This window comes from Gavia stellata, chromosome 16 (genome assembly GCF_030936135.1).
Source record: "Gavia stellata isolate bGavSte3 chromosome 16, bGavSte3.hap2, whole genome shotgun sequence".
Taxonomy (NCBI): domain Eukaryota; kingdom Metazoa; phylum Chordata; class Aves; order Gaviiformes; family Gaviidae; genus Gavia; species Gavia stellata.
Genome location: NC_082609.1, coordinates 11,350,175 through 11,368,232, shown reverse-complemented (window position 1 = coordinate 11,368,232; position 18,058 = coordinate 11,350,175). Strand labels below are relative to the sequence as shown.

At 39.7% G+C, this 18,058-nt stretch overlaps 1 protein-coding gene across 3 annotated transcripts in view; it reads left to right on the top strand.

Annotated features, from left to right (window-relative positions):
* Positions 1-9,826, top strand: part of CPEB4 (cytoplasmic polyadenylation element binding protein 4) — a 43,869-nt gene extending 34,043 nt beyond the window's left edge. For all 3 annotated transcript variants that reach the window (XM_059825232.1, XM_009813420.2, XM_009813419.2), the window contains 4 exons: positions 455-573; positions 1,490-1,604; positions 1,815-1,996; positions 5,390-9,826. In XM_059825232.1, the coding sequence (XP_059681215.1) occupies positions 455-573; positions 1,490-1,604; positions 1,815-1,996; positions 5,390-5,617 (644 nt within the window). In that variant the 3' untranslated portion in view covers positions 5,618-9,826. The remainder of the gene's footprint in view (positions 1-454; positions 574-1,489; positions 1,605-1,814; positions 1,997-5,389) is intronic.
* Positions 9,827-18,058: the final 8,232 nt, after the last annotated feature.

Below are 18,058 nucleotides of genomic sequence, written 5' to 3'. Positions count from 1 at the left end.
AAAGAATTCTTCCTTAACTTCCTGCTTTTACTTTATTCCATTTTCCTTTTTCTCCCCCTGTTGTTCTTCATTTTTTTAATAATAGTCAAGACTAGTCCTCTTTAAAGGGACTAAATGCCCTCCACAGAAGCTGGGAAGGATTTGTACTTTATATTAACAACCATGCTGGCAGGTTTGCCTCTACAGCTTGACTTTTGTTCAGTTCATACTGCTGGCTTATCCTTTTCAAAGGAAATGGGGAGAGAGTGTGCTCCTCAGCAAGGTCTCTGCTTTCCATCATGTCTCTGCAGAAGGCTTGCAGGAGGCTGGGTTGGAAATGTGTGAGAGCGTTGTAAAGTTTGATCCTTACTGTATGGTAGCATGATGACACGGTGCCAAGCATAATTCTGGGTTAAATTATTTTCCTATAGGCAAATAGACAAAAGAAGTTACGTGTTTGTTTTCCCTTTTGTAGGATATGCATTTTTGCTGTTCCAAGATGAAAGCTCTGTACAGGCACTGATTGATGCATGTATTGAAGAAGATGGAAAGCTCTATCTTTGTGTTTCCAGCCCCACTATCAAAGACAAACCGGTGGGTAGAATTGTCAGGGCCTGCACGATAACCAGAAATTGTTCTCTTCAGATGCCTTTTTTCCTTTTTTCTGTCTTCAGAGTGCTAATGTTTAAATTTCTTTACGGTGTCAAATTAAGTTCTCAAAGAGAAGACCAACTTACTTATTTTTGAACTAGGCATTTTGAAGTTTTCTAGTCTAGTTACAATTAATATTTTTGTTAGAAAAAGGTTTGCTAAATTTCACCATTGCTGATGTAATAAATATTTTTCCAGGCAGATATTTTATGCTTATTATTGAATAAAATGTAGAATAGAATTCATACTGTCTGAGTGTTGCATGCAACATGTTTTGACAGAGGCAAATTAAATAAAAAAACCTCATAATGTGGCATTGAACTGTAAACTATTAGTACAAATGGTTTTGGGGCTGATGCGAGGCTGTTTATAGTTGGAGAGACTTCTGCTGTGTTCCTGCACTTCAAATTTGGCCAGCTGTAGGCAAATATAAAGCAGCTAGTTTTGCATAGTAAATAAACACGCAACTTTGTGCACTGGAGCCTGTTGCATTGAGATAACGCTAGTCTGGTGCTTACACTTGGCTAGAACAACACGAATAGCATAGATATGTACGCACCAATGTGGTTCATACAGCACAGTTCAGTCATGATTAAGTAAATGTGTAAGTAGAGGGTGAGTTTTTTCCCAGAAATTTGGGTAACAAGGAAGTGGTGAAATTTAGTATTATCAAGTGGTCTGTCTTAACAGAGCTTATTACCATTTCATTTTGAGAAATGATTGCTGAACGAGTAGAAAATGAGTCTAGAAAGTACAGCCGTTTAAGAGGTTTTCTTCTTTGTAGGATACTGTTTTAATTTATATTACTGAGATACTTTGAATTGTGAACGGTTAAAAAAAAAAGGCTTTTTGTCCATAGGTTCAGATCCGGCCTTGGAACCTTAGTGATAGTGATTTTGTTATGGATGGTTCACAGCCTCTTGACCCACGAAAAACCATTTTTGTTGGTGGTGTTCCTCGGCCTTTACGAGCAGGTACACTGCGTGTTCCGCAGCACTGGGCATGTTGAATATGCAGTCTGATCTGGGGAGCAATGGGGGAAACAAGTTATTTCAGCAAGGGAAGTATTAAGTGTTCTTGACACTTATAGTGGGGGACATGAATACAAATGGACTGTTTCATTTGATGCTTTTAGAAAAAATTATCAAGTTGACAACACTGTTTCGTTTTCCTTTCTGGTTTAGTGGAGCTTGCAATGATAATGGATCGGCTGTATGGAGGGGTGTGCTATGCTGGAATTGACACAGACCCTGAGCTGAAGTACCCAAAAGGAGCTGGGCGGGTTGCATTTTCTAATCAACAGAGTTACATAGCTGCTATCAGTGCTCGCTTTGTTCAGCTGCAGCATGGAGAGATAGATAAACGGGTAAGGTCTTCAAGCATATTCTATCTTTGTTCGGTGCTTTCTCGAGAAATGCTTTTCCATGTAAATGTGTCATTGTGAAGACTGTAAATGTTATATCAGATTAATTGCATATTTAGGGTTAGATTGTGCCACTGAGATACAACACAGAATAAAAATGAAGGAGTGGTACAGAGCTGTTGCTTCTGGAACGTGGGAGGCAACTGTGAAGCAGGCTTTCTCAAATTGCTTAGCATAATGTGAAGCATGTCAGCTGCCTTGCCCTTTTATAAGAATATTGCACTTGTCTTATACTCCCACTGCAAGTATTTGCACTTGTAGTGTTTGTATAATGTCAGCGAGTAAGGTATCTGCCAAGGATGGAGCAGTTCTTACTCTTGTGTTGCATCTTTTGAGAGAGTGGGCAGAATCTGGCCCTAGTGTTACACATTGTGTGCTGAGTGTTCCTAAAGAGCATCATGGTAATGCATTGTAAACTCGTTAGTGTGCATTACAGCCTCACAGTCATCCTCCACAGCTTACGTAAAGACTGTGTCCAGTTATTTTATTCCTTTATTATTATAAATTAAAGGAATATGCCAAATGGATCTGCCGTTTGCTTGCCTCTGCCCTCTCATCCATATAAAATGTGACTTTGCCAATTACAGTGATCTTCAGGCCACAATTTTGAGAAACTCGGATCCTTACATCTACCATTCTGTTTAATTCCTGCTTTGTCTCTGGATTTTTCTTACGTGACTGTCATTATTGATCTTAATTTTATAATTACTACAGAGGAAAACCCCCAAACTTGGCTGATTAGCTGATTATCATTTCAATTCTGCTTTGGCTATAAAGCTTGGGTAGAAGAATTGTAACAACAATTTGACTGTGGGACTGTGAATTGGAATGTCTTTGTTCTAATCTTGGCTCTGAAAAAAGTTCTGTATGGCTTTGAACAAATAATTTGGTCCGGCCTTGTACAACTTCTGCTTGCATAAGCAGGCACTTGGGTGAATAGGTCTATTGAAGCTGGTGGGACTACAAATTTAAGTAAGTACTTGTGAACTCTAGCAAAGATTTCACAATCTATTTCCCCTTCCTTCTGTCCTCCCACTCCTCCTTATTTCCCCATTTTGTGTGTAGTTAAGAATAAACGCGGGGAGGTAAGTGCTCAGAGGATTCATTATAAGAGGGGTTGGGTGCATGAGAGGTACAAAAGTGCAACAGTGGCAATACTACTTTTATTAATAAATTTTTTTCTAATAAAGCTTTTCTGTAAAAATAAAAATAAAATTAGTAACAAGAAGGGATTTCCTGTAAAATTGGGCAAGGAGGTGCTGCTAAAGGGTGTGCCCTTCAAAGAGATAATGCAGATGAAATGCTCAGTGGCCTGCAGCACCCACCACTGCAGAGCTTCTGATGAGTGCTGCCACCCTAAGTGTGCCTGATGAAGTTGCTGTAATTCATATTTCTCTGTAGTTGGGAAATCTTGATACACCTAGTGCAAGTAACAATTGCAGGCCGTATTTGGCACATGCATTTCAGCACGCACTGAATAAATGTGCTGAGGACTCTGACTATCATCCGTGGGTTGCAAACTTGTGCAAAAACCAGTGCTGCAGTAACAGGCTAAAGCAAGCAGAGGTTTAATTACCTGTGCTGTAGTTTGGCCTCTAAATATGTCTGAGTAGACATAATAGAGCAGCAGAATTGCCACGTTGAGGAGGCATGCATAGCATATTTGTAGGTTCTCCTCTTAGCACTTGTAGAAGATGACACTCGTCAATGAATACCCAACCTCAAATGACACAGCAAACTAGGTGATGAAGGGAGAGTGTGGTGGTAGGAATGTTTGCCTCTGCTCTTTTACAATTTCATTCTTCTGAGTTAGCGTGGGGGGGTGTTTGAGAAACAGAACTCTAGAAGTGGAAGAGGATAAAAACTGAGGCTAAAAAAAAGGCTGCTGTACCGTCTCCAAGTAGCTTATATGTACAAATGGCACCAGACTACTGCAGTGCCCTATCTGGACTGTGATAAAATTGGGTAAGTTTAAAAACACAGGAACTTACGAACATCGTTATTAGAATGAGCTGGCATACCTCTGAGGTTTGTGAGATACAGAAAGAAGCATCCCTACGCCAGATACAGAGATAAGAGGTTAACAGTAGAGACACCAGTCACAGTCTGGATGTTTGGAAATGTTTGTGAAAACACCTAATTAAATGAGCTTCAGAGAAGCCTCACAAACACTTCTAGAACAGGAACTTGTACCTACACTTTTTTAACATGAAGTTTTGTGTTGCGCTTCTGGTATGACACATGGACCTTTCACAGTTCTGTGGAGCGAAGGAATGGGAGTGGAGGTGATCACTGGTTTTGAGGTGAAACTGAGCCTTTAGGGGATGGCAGCGCTGCAGTTGTGATTTAAACACATAGGCATGTCTAAACTAGCTGTGCCCTAGCCAGCTTGGATACTGCGAGCAGCAAGCTTTGCCTTGCTGTCACAGAGAAAGCGCTCTGGAGTGCTGTGAGCAGGGTTTTGTAGTCCACAGTACAGCAGACTTGGTTTTGGTATGCAAATGCCTAGATTAAAAGCTAGTAGCCTACAGATGTTGCAGTGTAGATGTATACTTGGAGCACCAGCTGTGTATTCCTGTGTTCACAGTTCCTGTGAGTCATTATCGGTTAAGAACTTGAAGAAATTTTTCTTCTGCTTTCTTGTTTGCTGTACTGAATTACTGTTGATCATCTGGCCCTTAATACCAACAGCGTAGGTGGCCATCAGTCCCATTTTAAGCTTCTCATTTGATCCCAGCAAGATGAGGTAGGTTTCCTTTTGCTGAGAGGACTAAGCCACAGGAAAAGAAAACAGAAATGTGCTGTTTATTAAGATAATAAACGACATTTTTTAAAGTTGGAAATTCAGACATTGACATTTGCAGACCACGTGCATATTTAATCTGCAGTTACAGTGTTGTGTAAACAGTTTACATTGCTACCTGAAAGGGTAGGAGCTTAATTGTGCATCACCATACTTAAAAACAAACCCCCAGAATTCTCCAGCGTTTTGATGTGAATCTGTGTATCAGTTCTGTAACAATAGGTTGATTGGTCCTTTCTGTAAATCAGTGACACCATGTGTGATACTGATGGTCAGCACTGGTTTCTGGGTTTTTTTAAAGGATCAAGGAGGACAGTGGGAGCAGGACTGTTCTCAAGTTAAGTGCCTGTAGTTTTGGGCGTTTAACGCTGATGATCATGTGTAATGAGGGGGAAAATTCTTGAGTGTTATGATCCTTACTACAGGACTGTGATCACAATCCTGCTAGAACACTGATAGTAACTAGTGTTGAATTGTCATTATCTACACTGTTATTAAGAATTGTAAACTTTCTTCTCATTTTCTGAATACAGGTGGAAGTTAAGCCATATGTCTTGGATGATCAGCTTTGTGATGAATGTCAGGGGGCCCGTTGCGGTGGAAAATTTGCTCCATTTTTCTGTGCTAATGTTACCTGTCTGCAGTATTACTGTGAATATTGCTGGGCTGCTATCCATTCACGCGCTGGCAGGGAATTCCACAAGCCCCTGGTGAAGGAGGGAGGAGATCGCCCAAGACATATTTCATTCCGCTGGAACTAAATGATCACTGCAGTGCTCATATGCAGGCCTCAAATTAAGTGCACTCTTCTGTTATCCTGATTGTCCCTACCCCACCCTACCCCTTCTCTTATTCAAGATAGCATGTCCTTTTGTAGTAGTCTGTAATTTAACAATAGTATAATGAAAGAATGACCTATAATATGGGTATTTTGTAGAATCTTGTCATTGAAAACTGTATTGGGAACTCCTTTTCGTATTGGTAACATGTTGCAAGTGAGTTGCATTCTCTTGTCTTTACTACCGAGAGAACACTTAATTTCGTGCAACATTTTCTTAGAGGAGAGAAAAATATTAAGAAAAGAGAATTGAAACAATAGAGTATTTTGTTTTTTTAATTAAATTATTGTTAATAAAGAACGTAAGAATACTTTTATTAAAATAACCATGTAACAATAACACTATCAGTCTGTTCTGACACTTTTCCCCAGGGAAGCCTGTTTTTGCCTCTCTTTTTGTTTCGACTTAGGATTTTTCCAGCAACAGATGAAGTTAGCATTTACCTACCAACAGGAAAGAGCATGTTTAAAGCAACAAAAATGCATGAGCAAAGTTGAAGCAGCATTATAATAACAGTCTTCTTTTAAAAATCTGTTAAGGGTTTTGAGGCTGAAATTTAACTCAGTATGTATCTGACTGTGCCTCTGACTAGCACCCACATCCAAATTACTAATGAGATAGGCAGAGCTTACTATATTTTCATCAAAATGATTGCATTTTAAGAATTCCTGAATGTAAAAGTTGAGTAAAGTTACTACTGAGGGGGGAGTGCACTTTTTTTCTTTAAGAGAACTCAATTGTCTGGTTACAGCCCTAGAAATCCTACCAAAGCTAGAGTAATGACAACTAGTTAACTGGCATTTCCTCTCCTGAAGGGTAAATATATAGATTTTATTTTTGATGGCTATATATAACTCTATATCCTAATATACTAACATTCATCAGGGGCCAGCCTTTGCTCTCCATTTTGACGTGAAAAAGTAGAAAACCTAAAGATACCTCAAGGATATCGCTGATTTTTACTGAAGTTTTGATATGCCATTGTGTCACACAAACTAAAATTGGCTGCTTATTCGTTTCCCATCTTGGATGTAAAGTTAGTTTTAAATATCCTCTAACTTAGTTGTAACAGAAGGCATGAACCTAAGTAGTTTCCAAGTCTTGTTTTGCACTATTTTCTGAATTTGTGCATGAAATGGTGCAAGTGTGCATATGCCTTTCTTACTCTTCCTGTAGAAAGAATCCCAACTAAGATTCCACCTCTTCAGAACTCAATATGGGGAAATAAAGAAACACAGGTATTTGAAGTGCCAACATTGCTAAGTTAATGCCTGCTTTATTATAAATAAGTTCTACCTTGAGAAGCATTAACACAGTACATGTTAATTGAATGATAAAGAGTGGGTGCAGGGGTTTAGTGTGAAATAGTTGAATGAAGGAGTAGTTCTGAAAATTATTTTTATTACTTTTGAAATAATGCCCTGGCCAACTTCTCAAATGATTATTTAGCAGTGTGCAAACAAACAAATTCAGTGGCAATCTTCTGAACTTGCCTGAGTGGCATGGTACCATCCTAGATTCTCTCAAACCAAAGACTTGCCTCAGCACTGCTTGGAAAACATCTGCTCCGTTAAAAGCCTTTGTCGGCCCCCCTCATCCCGTTCCCCCAGCCCAGATTATCTTTATGAGAAGCAGTTTTTATTTTCAATACAGGCTTTAATGAACTATACCTTACCAAGTTCCAAAGGTCAAAATGGAGACATTTGCTGTCTACTAGTCAACTATAGAAAGGGAGCTGCTTTTAATGAAATCCCTGAAAATATTGACAACAGTAATGCAAATGCAGAGTGCTCTTGTGTAGATTGTCAGGGACTTTTTTTTCTCTGAAGTACATAATTATAGTTGGAATGTTCCTTTAATTTTTTTAATGCTTGTAGGTGGCTTGGGGTGTGCTATTGTGCCGATCCTACCCAGTAAACAGGTGAGATGGGTTACCATTACAAGAAATAACACTGTTTGAGAACTAGCTTTGAATAATAATTTTCCCTTTGTACATGACCTGCTGAATTTCGGTACAGTGTTTTTGTAGCTAACTTATTTTGTCATGCACATAATGTATATTTGTTATGCACTACTTTTGTATATCTTGTTTTTCCAACAGTGAGCATTTTTAGGCACACTTTTCACTGACGGGATATCTCTTTATGCAATACCTCAATTTTTCATATTGCAAAGAGTAGCTTTTTGTACTTTTATTACTGAGAGATCTTCATATACTTCATTTTTTAATATAAATAATTTTAATAAATTTTATTTTCTTATATTCTGCTTTTTATACATTTCAGTGCTCTGCATACATTTTGAATTATGGATGTTGTGCACTGGCAATGCTATTTTAGAATCTGCAGAGAAAAGAAAGCATGTTGCTTAAACATCTTAGCCCAGCACCAGGTATTTGGTGTACATATAATTTAAGAAATAGTATATGTAAAGTTGAGAATTAAAGAAGAAAAGCATGAAAGTGACAAATGACACTGTCTTTAGACCCATGAAATTTAAATGCATAAATATAGTGTAGAAATTTAAAAGTAAAGAAACATCAAAATTGTCTACCGCTTCTTACTAAGTTTTTAAAAATTATACACAAATGCAGACGTTTTTGGTGAATGTTTAGCCATTTTTAATATTAATAAAAAATTGATGTTAGGTGTTTGATGCAGAAATGTGTCTGCTCTTTTAAATTATATTTAAAGAATAAAAGAGAGCCTGCTAAGTGGCAGGCATGTAATGTTAGTATGCATGACTAATGTAAGAAATTGTTATTCTACTAATATTCACTTGTGATTGTGTGACAAGCGTGTTTACAGATTATTTGGTTACACTTCGATTTACAGGGCATAAACAATTATATACATTACTCTGTACTTAAATAGTGATTACATGTCCTTCTGATTACATGGGATTTGTAGTTGGGGTTACCATGTAGCTCCAAACATAATTAACATGTAATTAGGTTACCAGTCTTAGGGTATCACTTCAATTTGCAAAGGGGTTAATAAGCATGTAGTTTTATTACACTAGCATGGCACTGGCCATGTATTTACAATGTAGTTACAGAGTAATTACATGGTTATTTTTGCAATGTAAAATAAAGTGTTTCTGATTATTTTGTATGTAAAGGAACCCCACTGCCCCGTGCTTTTTGGTATAGTATATACTTCTCCATACACAGACCTCTGCAGAATGCAAATTTAAAACTTGCAGTGAATGAATTTAGCGTTTTATAAGGATGCTGTTGGAAAGACTTGATAATTCACCCCTTTTGTTTTTGAAGAGTTAAAACCTTCTGTTAAAAGGTGATTTAAAACTTGAATGTGATGAATTGTGGCAAGTTAACTTCAAGTTATGTGCAATACCTATTTCAGACTTCTGGAAGATCTTTGCAGTGTAATTCTTTGTTTTTAATTGCAGACATTTAAAAATGTCATTTTCTACTGTTCTAGTAAATCCTCTTTCTTGCTGGTGTTTCTAAAGAAAAGAATCAGAAATCAATCTTTCTACTAATGTAAATTTGAGATTATTTTTAAAAAATGGAATAAAAGGTTTTGGTCATTTGCTTTATTTTATTATCTTATTTTAAAGCTACTGTGATAGCATTGTAAGAATTGGGACAATATTGTATTCAACTGTTTTATTTTTTATATTTTTAAATTTTAAAGTATAATTAGTTTTTATAATTTTCATCAGATTTTTTTGTTATATTTTTTGGAAGTGAAACTTTTAGCAAGTGGGTGTCTAGTTTTTACTAATCCCTAATATGTTTTTCCCCCAATGTATTGCTCATATTATCAGAAGGAAAAGTTATTTAAGTATGTCAGTTAATTGTACTACTTGGCTGAATTTCCATATAGTTTTTACTGTGTATGGGGAGGTTGTAGTATTTATTATAGCATTTTAAATAAGGGTAATTCATTTTTTATTAAAGTCATTTTCACGTTTAAGTTCATATTTTTGTATGTTCTACTCTAAGTTATATAACACAAGTTACTTTTTTTAAAGAGTTCATTTGTTGAAGTGCTAGTGAAAATTAATGTTATTAAATAGTTTGCAAATGACTATTTATACCAGTATGCATATAATTTTTAAATATTTGTAATGTGAGATGTTGAATGAATAAAACTTTTAACTCAATGTTTCTTCTTAACCTTTTTATTTTAAGCTTCCTGTAGAAACATGTTCCTTTGTGGCTGAAGCTCATGGGGCTTGAGGAAGTGATTTTGATGAAGCGTACAGCACACATCTGGCTCTGTGATGTGTAAAGTGCTTTAGGCTAAGTTCTGCTGTCCTATTCTGGTCAAAATATGGAGCGTGGTTTTGTAGGGGGTGTGTGAGGGAGGATGTAACCACTTGAGAGATGCCGAGTACTCTGAACACTGCATTAAGTTGGTACAAAATCTATGTGCAATGCTGCAGAAACGGAAAGGGCGCTGTCTAGAGGACTGCAAGACTGCTCTCTGTTGAATCAGGCTGTAAGAAGAACCGTTTTCACTGCTTGTGTCCAGATGTTGTCTTTGGGGAATGTTGAATGCTAACTACTTAATTTTGTGAATTTGGTGCTTGTTGAGTATTTGTTAGAAATCGTGTGTAGCTTTGGAAGAGCCTTTCAGCAGTTTCAGCACTGCTGTTTCTATTTTTTGCACAGCCTTAAGCATATCAGCCTAGCCAAAGAATAAAAAATTGTCGTTGGATCACTTGTTTCTACTTAGTGCTCTCTGCTGCTAATTCCTAGGGACAAAGATGAAGACCAATACGCAGCTGCAAAATCAAGCTAACTGGGCAGGTGACATGTTCAATGAGAGAAATACCACCGAGGCACATGTCATGCATCATACGAGTCAGAAACCACACTGTGCAACTGGGACAAAAAGATAACCAGACTAGGGCCAGAGTAGAGCCAAGCAAGGAGGCGTGGACAGACGAGGATTCTTTTTTAATTGTCTCATGGTTGTGATCTGATAGGAACAGAAGGAAAAAGTCTGGCATTTTAAAGAGCTTGCTAGTGTCAGCCTTTAATTTAAAATACCTAATCTTGAAATGTCTAAAAAGTCTTGTGAAGTGCTACTACTTTATCTGTCTGCCCTTCAAAGATTATTCAGTGGGAACCGTGCGTGAAGGATTCAAGATTTTTGCATCCTCAGTAGCTAGGAATTCCCCAAACTCTGTTGGTTTTCTTGCTTTGATACAAACAGCTAAGCTTCAATGAAGTATACTTCTGATTGGTCTGGAAGTAGCTCTGCTAAGTGGAACTGTGAGTTGGAAAATGCACGTGTACCTTGTGAGAAAAAACTGCTGCCCAAAATACAGTACTGCAGTAGGAATCAAACTGTGCTGCACTGACCAGCACTTTGCTGTTGGCATCTGAGCCGCTAATCTCTTGTGCCATCATCTAAGGAATGGTGTTGGAAATGTTAAATAGATGTTGACTATCATTCTTTTCTGTGGGTGCTTCAGGAAATGCAGATCTTACAGAATTGAGCTGTAATGGGATTAGTTCTGCAAGATGCTAATCACTTCCATTCCCACTGGCTTCAGATGCTGCAAACTTAGAAGCTAATACCTTTAGAAACTAGTTTTTAACAAGAATAAAAAGTTTCACTGATGATGCCAGCAGATACTTCCAATCCCTTAAAATGGCTATTTAAAAATAAACAGAAAATGCTGGTACATGTTGGATCAAAAATACAGAGGCTAGAGATGGGTTGTCTGTCCAGCGAATAATGAATTCCTCAGTGCTGTGTTCTGTGCCAGCCAAACCGCACCAGACAGCATTGACCAGTTTTTAGCGTGTGACTTGGCTGGTAACAGAAGCATTATCGTTCCGTTCTTTGCATTGGTCTTGTTAGGAGGAAATAGTCATAGTTCAGCCTCTCCCAATGTGATAACAAGTTCTTGACATTGTTTTCAAGTGCAAATGGTCTTTTAGAAAGCATGTGCTTATCAGTGGTTTATCTGATAATGTTTTTTAACAAGTATGGTAGACTTAAAATTTAGTCCTGGAATATGGGGGGTTTAAGTCTTTTGATGCCGTGATGGTGGAATTAGGGATGTCCTTCACAAACAAGGGACTCCCTGACTAGTTTCAATTCACAAATGCTATAAACTTAGAGGTGTTTATCAGGATATAGCATCTGATTTACAGTTGGGGATGTGTATATTCATTCTAAAATTTCCTATATGAAGATTGCAGAATACTTTGTTGAATGTTTAATAAGTGAAATTTTATTACACGGGCAGAGGCTAAAAATTTCAACTCAATAAGGTGAAATGCCAAAAGTCTGGTGCATTCAAAACTAAAAATAATCACTCTTGGTATTGATGGCCTCGGCTGATTCTGAATTGCTGAGAAGTAACTTTCTAGGAAAGATGATATAACAAATCCCTTTTGGGTTTCAGTTTGTCCTGAAACTATAAATAAATGCTACAGGCAGACTCCAGAAGGTGGAGGTATGCCTGCTGGGTGGAATTTCAGAATTTCCACAGTACATGAATCTCAACTATTTTCTTTCAGCACAAAGTGCTCGGTGAGCACAGTCAGCCACCAGCTTTCTCTTGGGTGCTGCTTTCACTAAATGAACTGCTACATTCCACATCAGTGAAAAAACTCTGTTTGGGTGGAGATGGATATAACCCATCTAGTACAGATTTAAAGGCTAAGGTATATTTTACAGAGAGTCTCTTAGCTGTCAGGTTGTTGTTGGACAGCTTCTACTGTCTGTCCTGATTCTCCAGCTGCTGTTTATTCAGTGCTATGAAAGCCCGCTCAGCCACAGTTCAAAATGCACATTGCTTGCCTACAGGAAATCTAAGACAAATAATAGCCTCAGAAAGGATAGATGAGGAAAAAACACTGACATCTCTTCCTCTGTGTAAAATAAGCTGATTCAGTCTGTCAGTATGAAAAACAGCCTCTGGGATAAGAATATACTTGCAGCTGTCTTTGCAGTCATAGAAATTGCAGGGAGTGTGGGGGCTGAATCGGTGCTCTCAATACATTTAAGATGGGGAGAAAGTTTTTCTGAAACTTGATGCTCAGATTATTGCTATCAGATATCACCTGTTCTTATGACACATGAACTATAATTTGCTGACTTTTTGTAGGGCTTGTCAGAGAGACAATTTGATACTAAATGATAATTTAGTTGAATGTATCTATCACTAAGGGAAGCTCCCTCAGTCACCTTATTTATGGAGCTTGGGAGGCCATAGTTAGGTACTACTCTGTTAAGGTTCCTTCTTGAAATTTGCTAGTCAGAAGTTCTCAGTCCTTGTATATATAAAACATGGAAATATAGAAGGTCTGTGTTTGATTGTGTTTTTCTTCCTGAAATGTAATTTTGGTGAGTCATAAAAGCTGAGATTAAATCCTCTGAACACAAGACAGGTAAAGGGTAACTGTGAGAACACATTTTTGGTTTTGCATTCATCTTAATGTTTAAAATGGACTTAGTTTTATCACTCTCAGCTATGTGGCATTTTTTTATTCCAAAACTGTATAGCAGGTTGAGTTGCTTTGCTTTCCATGTGAGTGAAGAACGTTGATTTTACTTAAATGGCAGACTGAAAAGTGTAGATGCAGTTGACACACGCTGTGTGCCTTAGTAACTCTTAACACAGTTTTGCAATCTATGGAAGGGTAGCAATTTGCACATAGAGCAATGCATTTAAAAAAAAATAAAAAAATCTCTGCCAAACTCCTCCAACCCAACATTGAGAAAATGTTTGCTCAATCTAAATCACCATCTCACACTGCTGCTGACTCATGAACCAGGATCAGTTTGCTTAGTGATTGTTTATGCCTTGCTATGCATGTGAAAGCATTAAGTTGTCATTTAGCAAAGTGTCATTTTTCAAGACAGTGCTTGTCGCTTTAAGCACATGCCCAGTACTGGTTTGTGTATGGAGTGCATTCATGCCAAGTGTTTCTGAATTTTCTTTCAGTGAGTTAAATGTGATTTTTTAGGTTTTTGAGGAACGTTCTCATTGTAAGCAGCAGGCAGTAGCCCCCAGCTTTGCTTCAGCGGGCCAGCTGTTCACAGGCAGATGTTGCTCTGTACACACTGGTAGAATCAACTCAGCTCTTGTCAGTGGCAAGAAAATTTGCTCAAGGGTTGCTTTTACAGGGGGATGTCTTTGGAGGAATGTGATGGCAGAACAAAGCAGTGACTGCTTCAATTTTCTCTGCAGAGCTAGCAATCCTTGGAGACAGAAGCCCGGCTCTGTTCTTTTTCTGGCAGCATCCTTATGTCTCTGGGGGTAGGGAGGGAGTGAATGTTCAGTATTTGGAACAGTTCTACGAAGACCCTAGTACCATGACAAAGTGGACTTACTGCTGAGGAAGTTCAGTGGTATTTATGCTGTAGTTAAACAGCACTGTCTTATATATGCAGACAGATGTATTGGTGATTACGTTAGCCCGCAGGCACACTTCGGCCTGACATCATGTTAGATTTCAGAAGAGAGGCTAAGAAAATGTGAGCTTTCTGTACTTGGACAGATGGTCTTGGAAGACCTACATTACTGCTGAATCTGAGGATGCTTTAGTGATTTTTGTTTTTATATCCTGTACTGAACCACATCTTCCAGGATATGAGAGAACAATATCTGGAGGTTTATTGCAGGTAGGACGAAAATTCCCCATCTGTGTGTTCATGTTGGGTCTAACTGCAGTTTCCCCAGAACAGCAGTAATAACATTTAGTATCATCGTCCCTGCAGCCTGAAATTTGAAAGATCCAAGGTAAAGTTTTACTATCTGTGATTGGGAAACAAAGGATGTCATCATTAAATACCAGTAACTTGCACATTTGTGTGAAAAAATGAAATCAGAGAAACTGAAGTCCTTACCCACCTTTTGCTGTTACCTACTTAAGTACAAATCTTCCCCAGAAATAAGGCTGTTTAATTCTGGTGTTCTCTTCAGTGATCATTTTGCCTTTTTGAGTTTCCCCCATAGTTCAGATTGGGAATCTCTGTTTAAATACTGTAACACAAAGTTGTTCTAAGCCAAGGGTTTCAGTCTCGTTGACTTGCGTTTTGATGATCAAGTCTGTGGATCTTCTTGGTGATTTGAAAATCTCTTAAGGGGAGGCTCAGGCTTTTATGTAACAAACTTAGTTTATAGTCTGCTAAGTATTTTTATGCGCAGCATGGAGAAATGGGGAAAATATGCCTCTTCTTATGACTGGTGTGGATGAAGGTGATTCCCACATGTATGGTTTGTAAAGCAATCTGAGATATGCAGGTTCATTAATACAATATGCAGGTGTGTTAAAATGGCAGCTGGCCATTTTATCTCTCTGCTGCACTGTGTTGTTGCTTACATAATTAACTGTGAGATCCATTGTAAATTATGAAATCTTACAAGTAAGCAAAAACTGAAGGCATAATGCATTGCTTCAATTTACCAGAAGTGGTGAGTTTTGTTTTTATAATGATTCCTAGTTATACTAATAAATGATCCCCAGTGTATTCTGTAAAGTAACCACATTCTAATAAAATACCTCACTCCAGCGACTCTTACTAAATATTCTGTGAAAACGAAGGTGATACAGTAAGTGTTTGTGCTACTGCTGAGGGTATAATTAACAAGGTTTGACTGTAGCTGTTGTCAGAATTAGTATACTTTCCACGTAAAAGTCCCTGTTAATAGTGTTAAGATTCGTATTTCAGATGTATTCACAATTTGCAGTTGATCAAGATAATGTAATACTTGATAAGCAATCTGCCTTGCCTGAATTATGTTGAATCATGTGAGTACTTTAACTCCATTGCAAAGAATCCTCATAGAAACACGTATCTCCAACAGCAGGAGGAGCTTCCTTTTTGCAGGGAATCACTAGGGAATCAGGGAATCACTGAATGTGCATGCAGCAATGCCCCATCGGCTGCTTCTTTCCTTCTCCTTGGCACAAGGTGTAGGCTTGTTACCACCAAAACCTACCTTATTTTAAAATGATATTCAAGGTTAATAGAAGATGATGCATACTTGACCTAAGTAAAACTGAAACAACAGAATTCGGGAAAGAATGCAAGTTCTGAGCTGAAGAATCTGACATCTGAATACAAAACAAACAGCATGATGAGGTGCAGGCTGAAAGCTAGAATCTGGTCTATTTTTAACTAGGCAGTTAAAGATGTGGTGAAAAACTGAGGTGTTTGTTCAAAGTGACAAATACAGAGATAGTGGCTAGCTGGTAGTCAGTTCAGACATGTGGAAAGGACGATGAAGTGTGCAGTTAAAATAGCTGAATTTTCCAGTTCTGCAGATCGCTCATAGATTTTTAGGTGGCATTGATTTTTGCCAGTAGCAACAGATCCTAAAAGGGATCTGAGCTGAATTTGCTTTTGAAATCTATGTCCTGGCAACGTGCTGCTGGGCAAAGTGAACAGAATGTGCCACACAAGGTGTGTGTATTTGTATGAGTGGGGTAGAATCATATTCCGTGAATACAGATGCTGAGAAAACCACTGATTTGGCAGCCCTGATGCCCTGACGGGGCCATAGGAAGGAAGCAGCCTGCCAGTTGGCAAAGGGAACTCCTGGTCCGAAAGATACAGCAGCAAGTGTTTGTGCACAGTGCAAAGTCAGTCACGGAATGCAAACGGTGCTGTTCAGGTTTATGTGCATGTGTTCAGGGTTATTCTGTGGTGTGGACTGAGTCTTATGTATTTCAGCAAAAGGAGTGCTTTCTTTAGCAGGGGTTTGTGATTAATGGACGTGACAAATTTTGCACTCCAGGATCAGCTTTTAATGAAGCCGTCTGGTTGCTTCTCTCTGTGCTTAATATCCCCAAACTGAACTCTCTGGCTGCTGCTTCACTAGGCCAATTTGTTAGCTCAGGTCTTTGCAGAGGAGGAGGGAGTCCCTGGTGTTTGGGGTTTTTCTGAGATCACAGTTGAGCTCAAGGCTACTGACTCGGTGGTTGTATCGTATCTGTGACCTCCTTTTTAGCCCGTACACCTTGGAGCCTGCAGTAGGTGCCCTTTTAGTGCTGGGAAATAACGAATGACTCTGGCAAACTCTCAGGCTGTGCCTCTGGAAGTTGTTTTGCTCTTTTCTAACTGCATACACAAAATGCCTGTTTCTGGCAGTGTGTAAAAGAGCTGGAAATCCTGGGACGCTTCGCAGAAGAGCGCTGCGGGCTTCTTCCCTGCCCCGCTCCCCTCCTTCACGCCCGGCCGGCGGGAGCGGGGCCGCCGCCGCGCTCGGTAGGTAAGGCTGCCACCTCGCGGGGTCCGCCGGCAGAGCAGCCGGCCCGGCCGGGGGCCGCGGTGACAGCAGCCCTGGAGAGCCCAAGGACCCTCGGCCTCCTCCTCAAGGGCTGGGCAAAGGCTCCAGTTTGCTTCGGGCTCTTTCCGGATCCATTCGCAAGGGCGACAGTTTGGCAGCGCCGTTGCTATTGCTCGTGCTGCTGAAACAACTAGAAAAAGGTCTTTTCGTAGAATTTATTCTTTCTAAGTCATAATGCTTTCCCTCCTCTGAACAGCTAAGTGCGCTGAACCTCTGGGAGATAATGCGGAGCAGCATTTCAGTGCCAAAGCAAAAATCAATGGGACTTGTGCTCTTAAGTGGTTTGAGAAACCCCGCTTCTCACTGGCCGTATCTCATAAACGTGGTGCTGCGGTGGGACACGTCTCTTTAGAGCACCTCCACGGGAAGGACACCCGACTGCGCTGGGCGTCCTCTCGGAATCACACAACGTGCGTGTACGCCTGCTGGTGCTTGAGGGACAGAATGTCAGTGGGTATTTAAACCAATGTTTCGTAAATGTTGTTCACCAGGTGGCCGGAGCCACCCACCCATGCACTAGCAGGTAAGCTGTTTGGAGTACACCGGTGTGAAAGTTCATTATATCAATGCAGGAACTGCGTCAAAGAGACGTCACTCGTTCCTCGTCTGTAAATCTCGGCAGAGACAAAGAGTACATCACCGTCCTCAGACTGGAATCCCATATATCACTTTATCTCCAACTTGCATGAAATATATCAATATTTGACTTCAGCATACTTTGTGCTGCACTCTAACTAATGCTGGCCAAAAGCAACCTTGTGGAGCAGCGTTACTACAGAGAGAGACTGGGCTGGTACAAGGCCTGCTCCTATGCTGCACTAAGCTCGTCGTTCCTTCCTGCTCAGAAAACAGTTGTTTCTCCCTTTTTCACCATTCAGCTGGCACGCTGAAATGGGACAACGGCGATCAGACAGGACGAGGCCGGAGGGGTGCTCTGCAGGTCCCCCCACGCCACGCCTGCCCAGAGGAAGGGGCCGCTGGCGCTGCGCGCCCCCCACGGCGGTGGCCAGGTTGCCCGCCCCACCAGCCCCCGTCTCTCCTCAGCGCCCTGCCTCGGCGGGGCCTCGCCTCTGT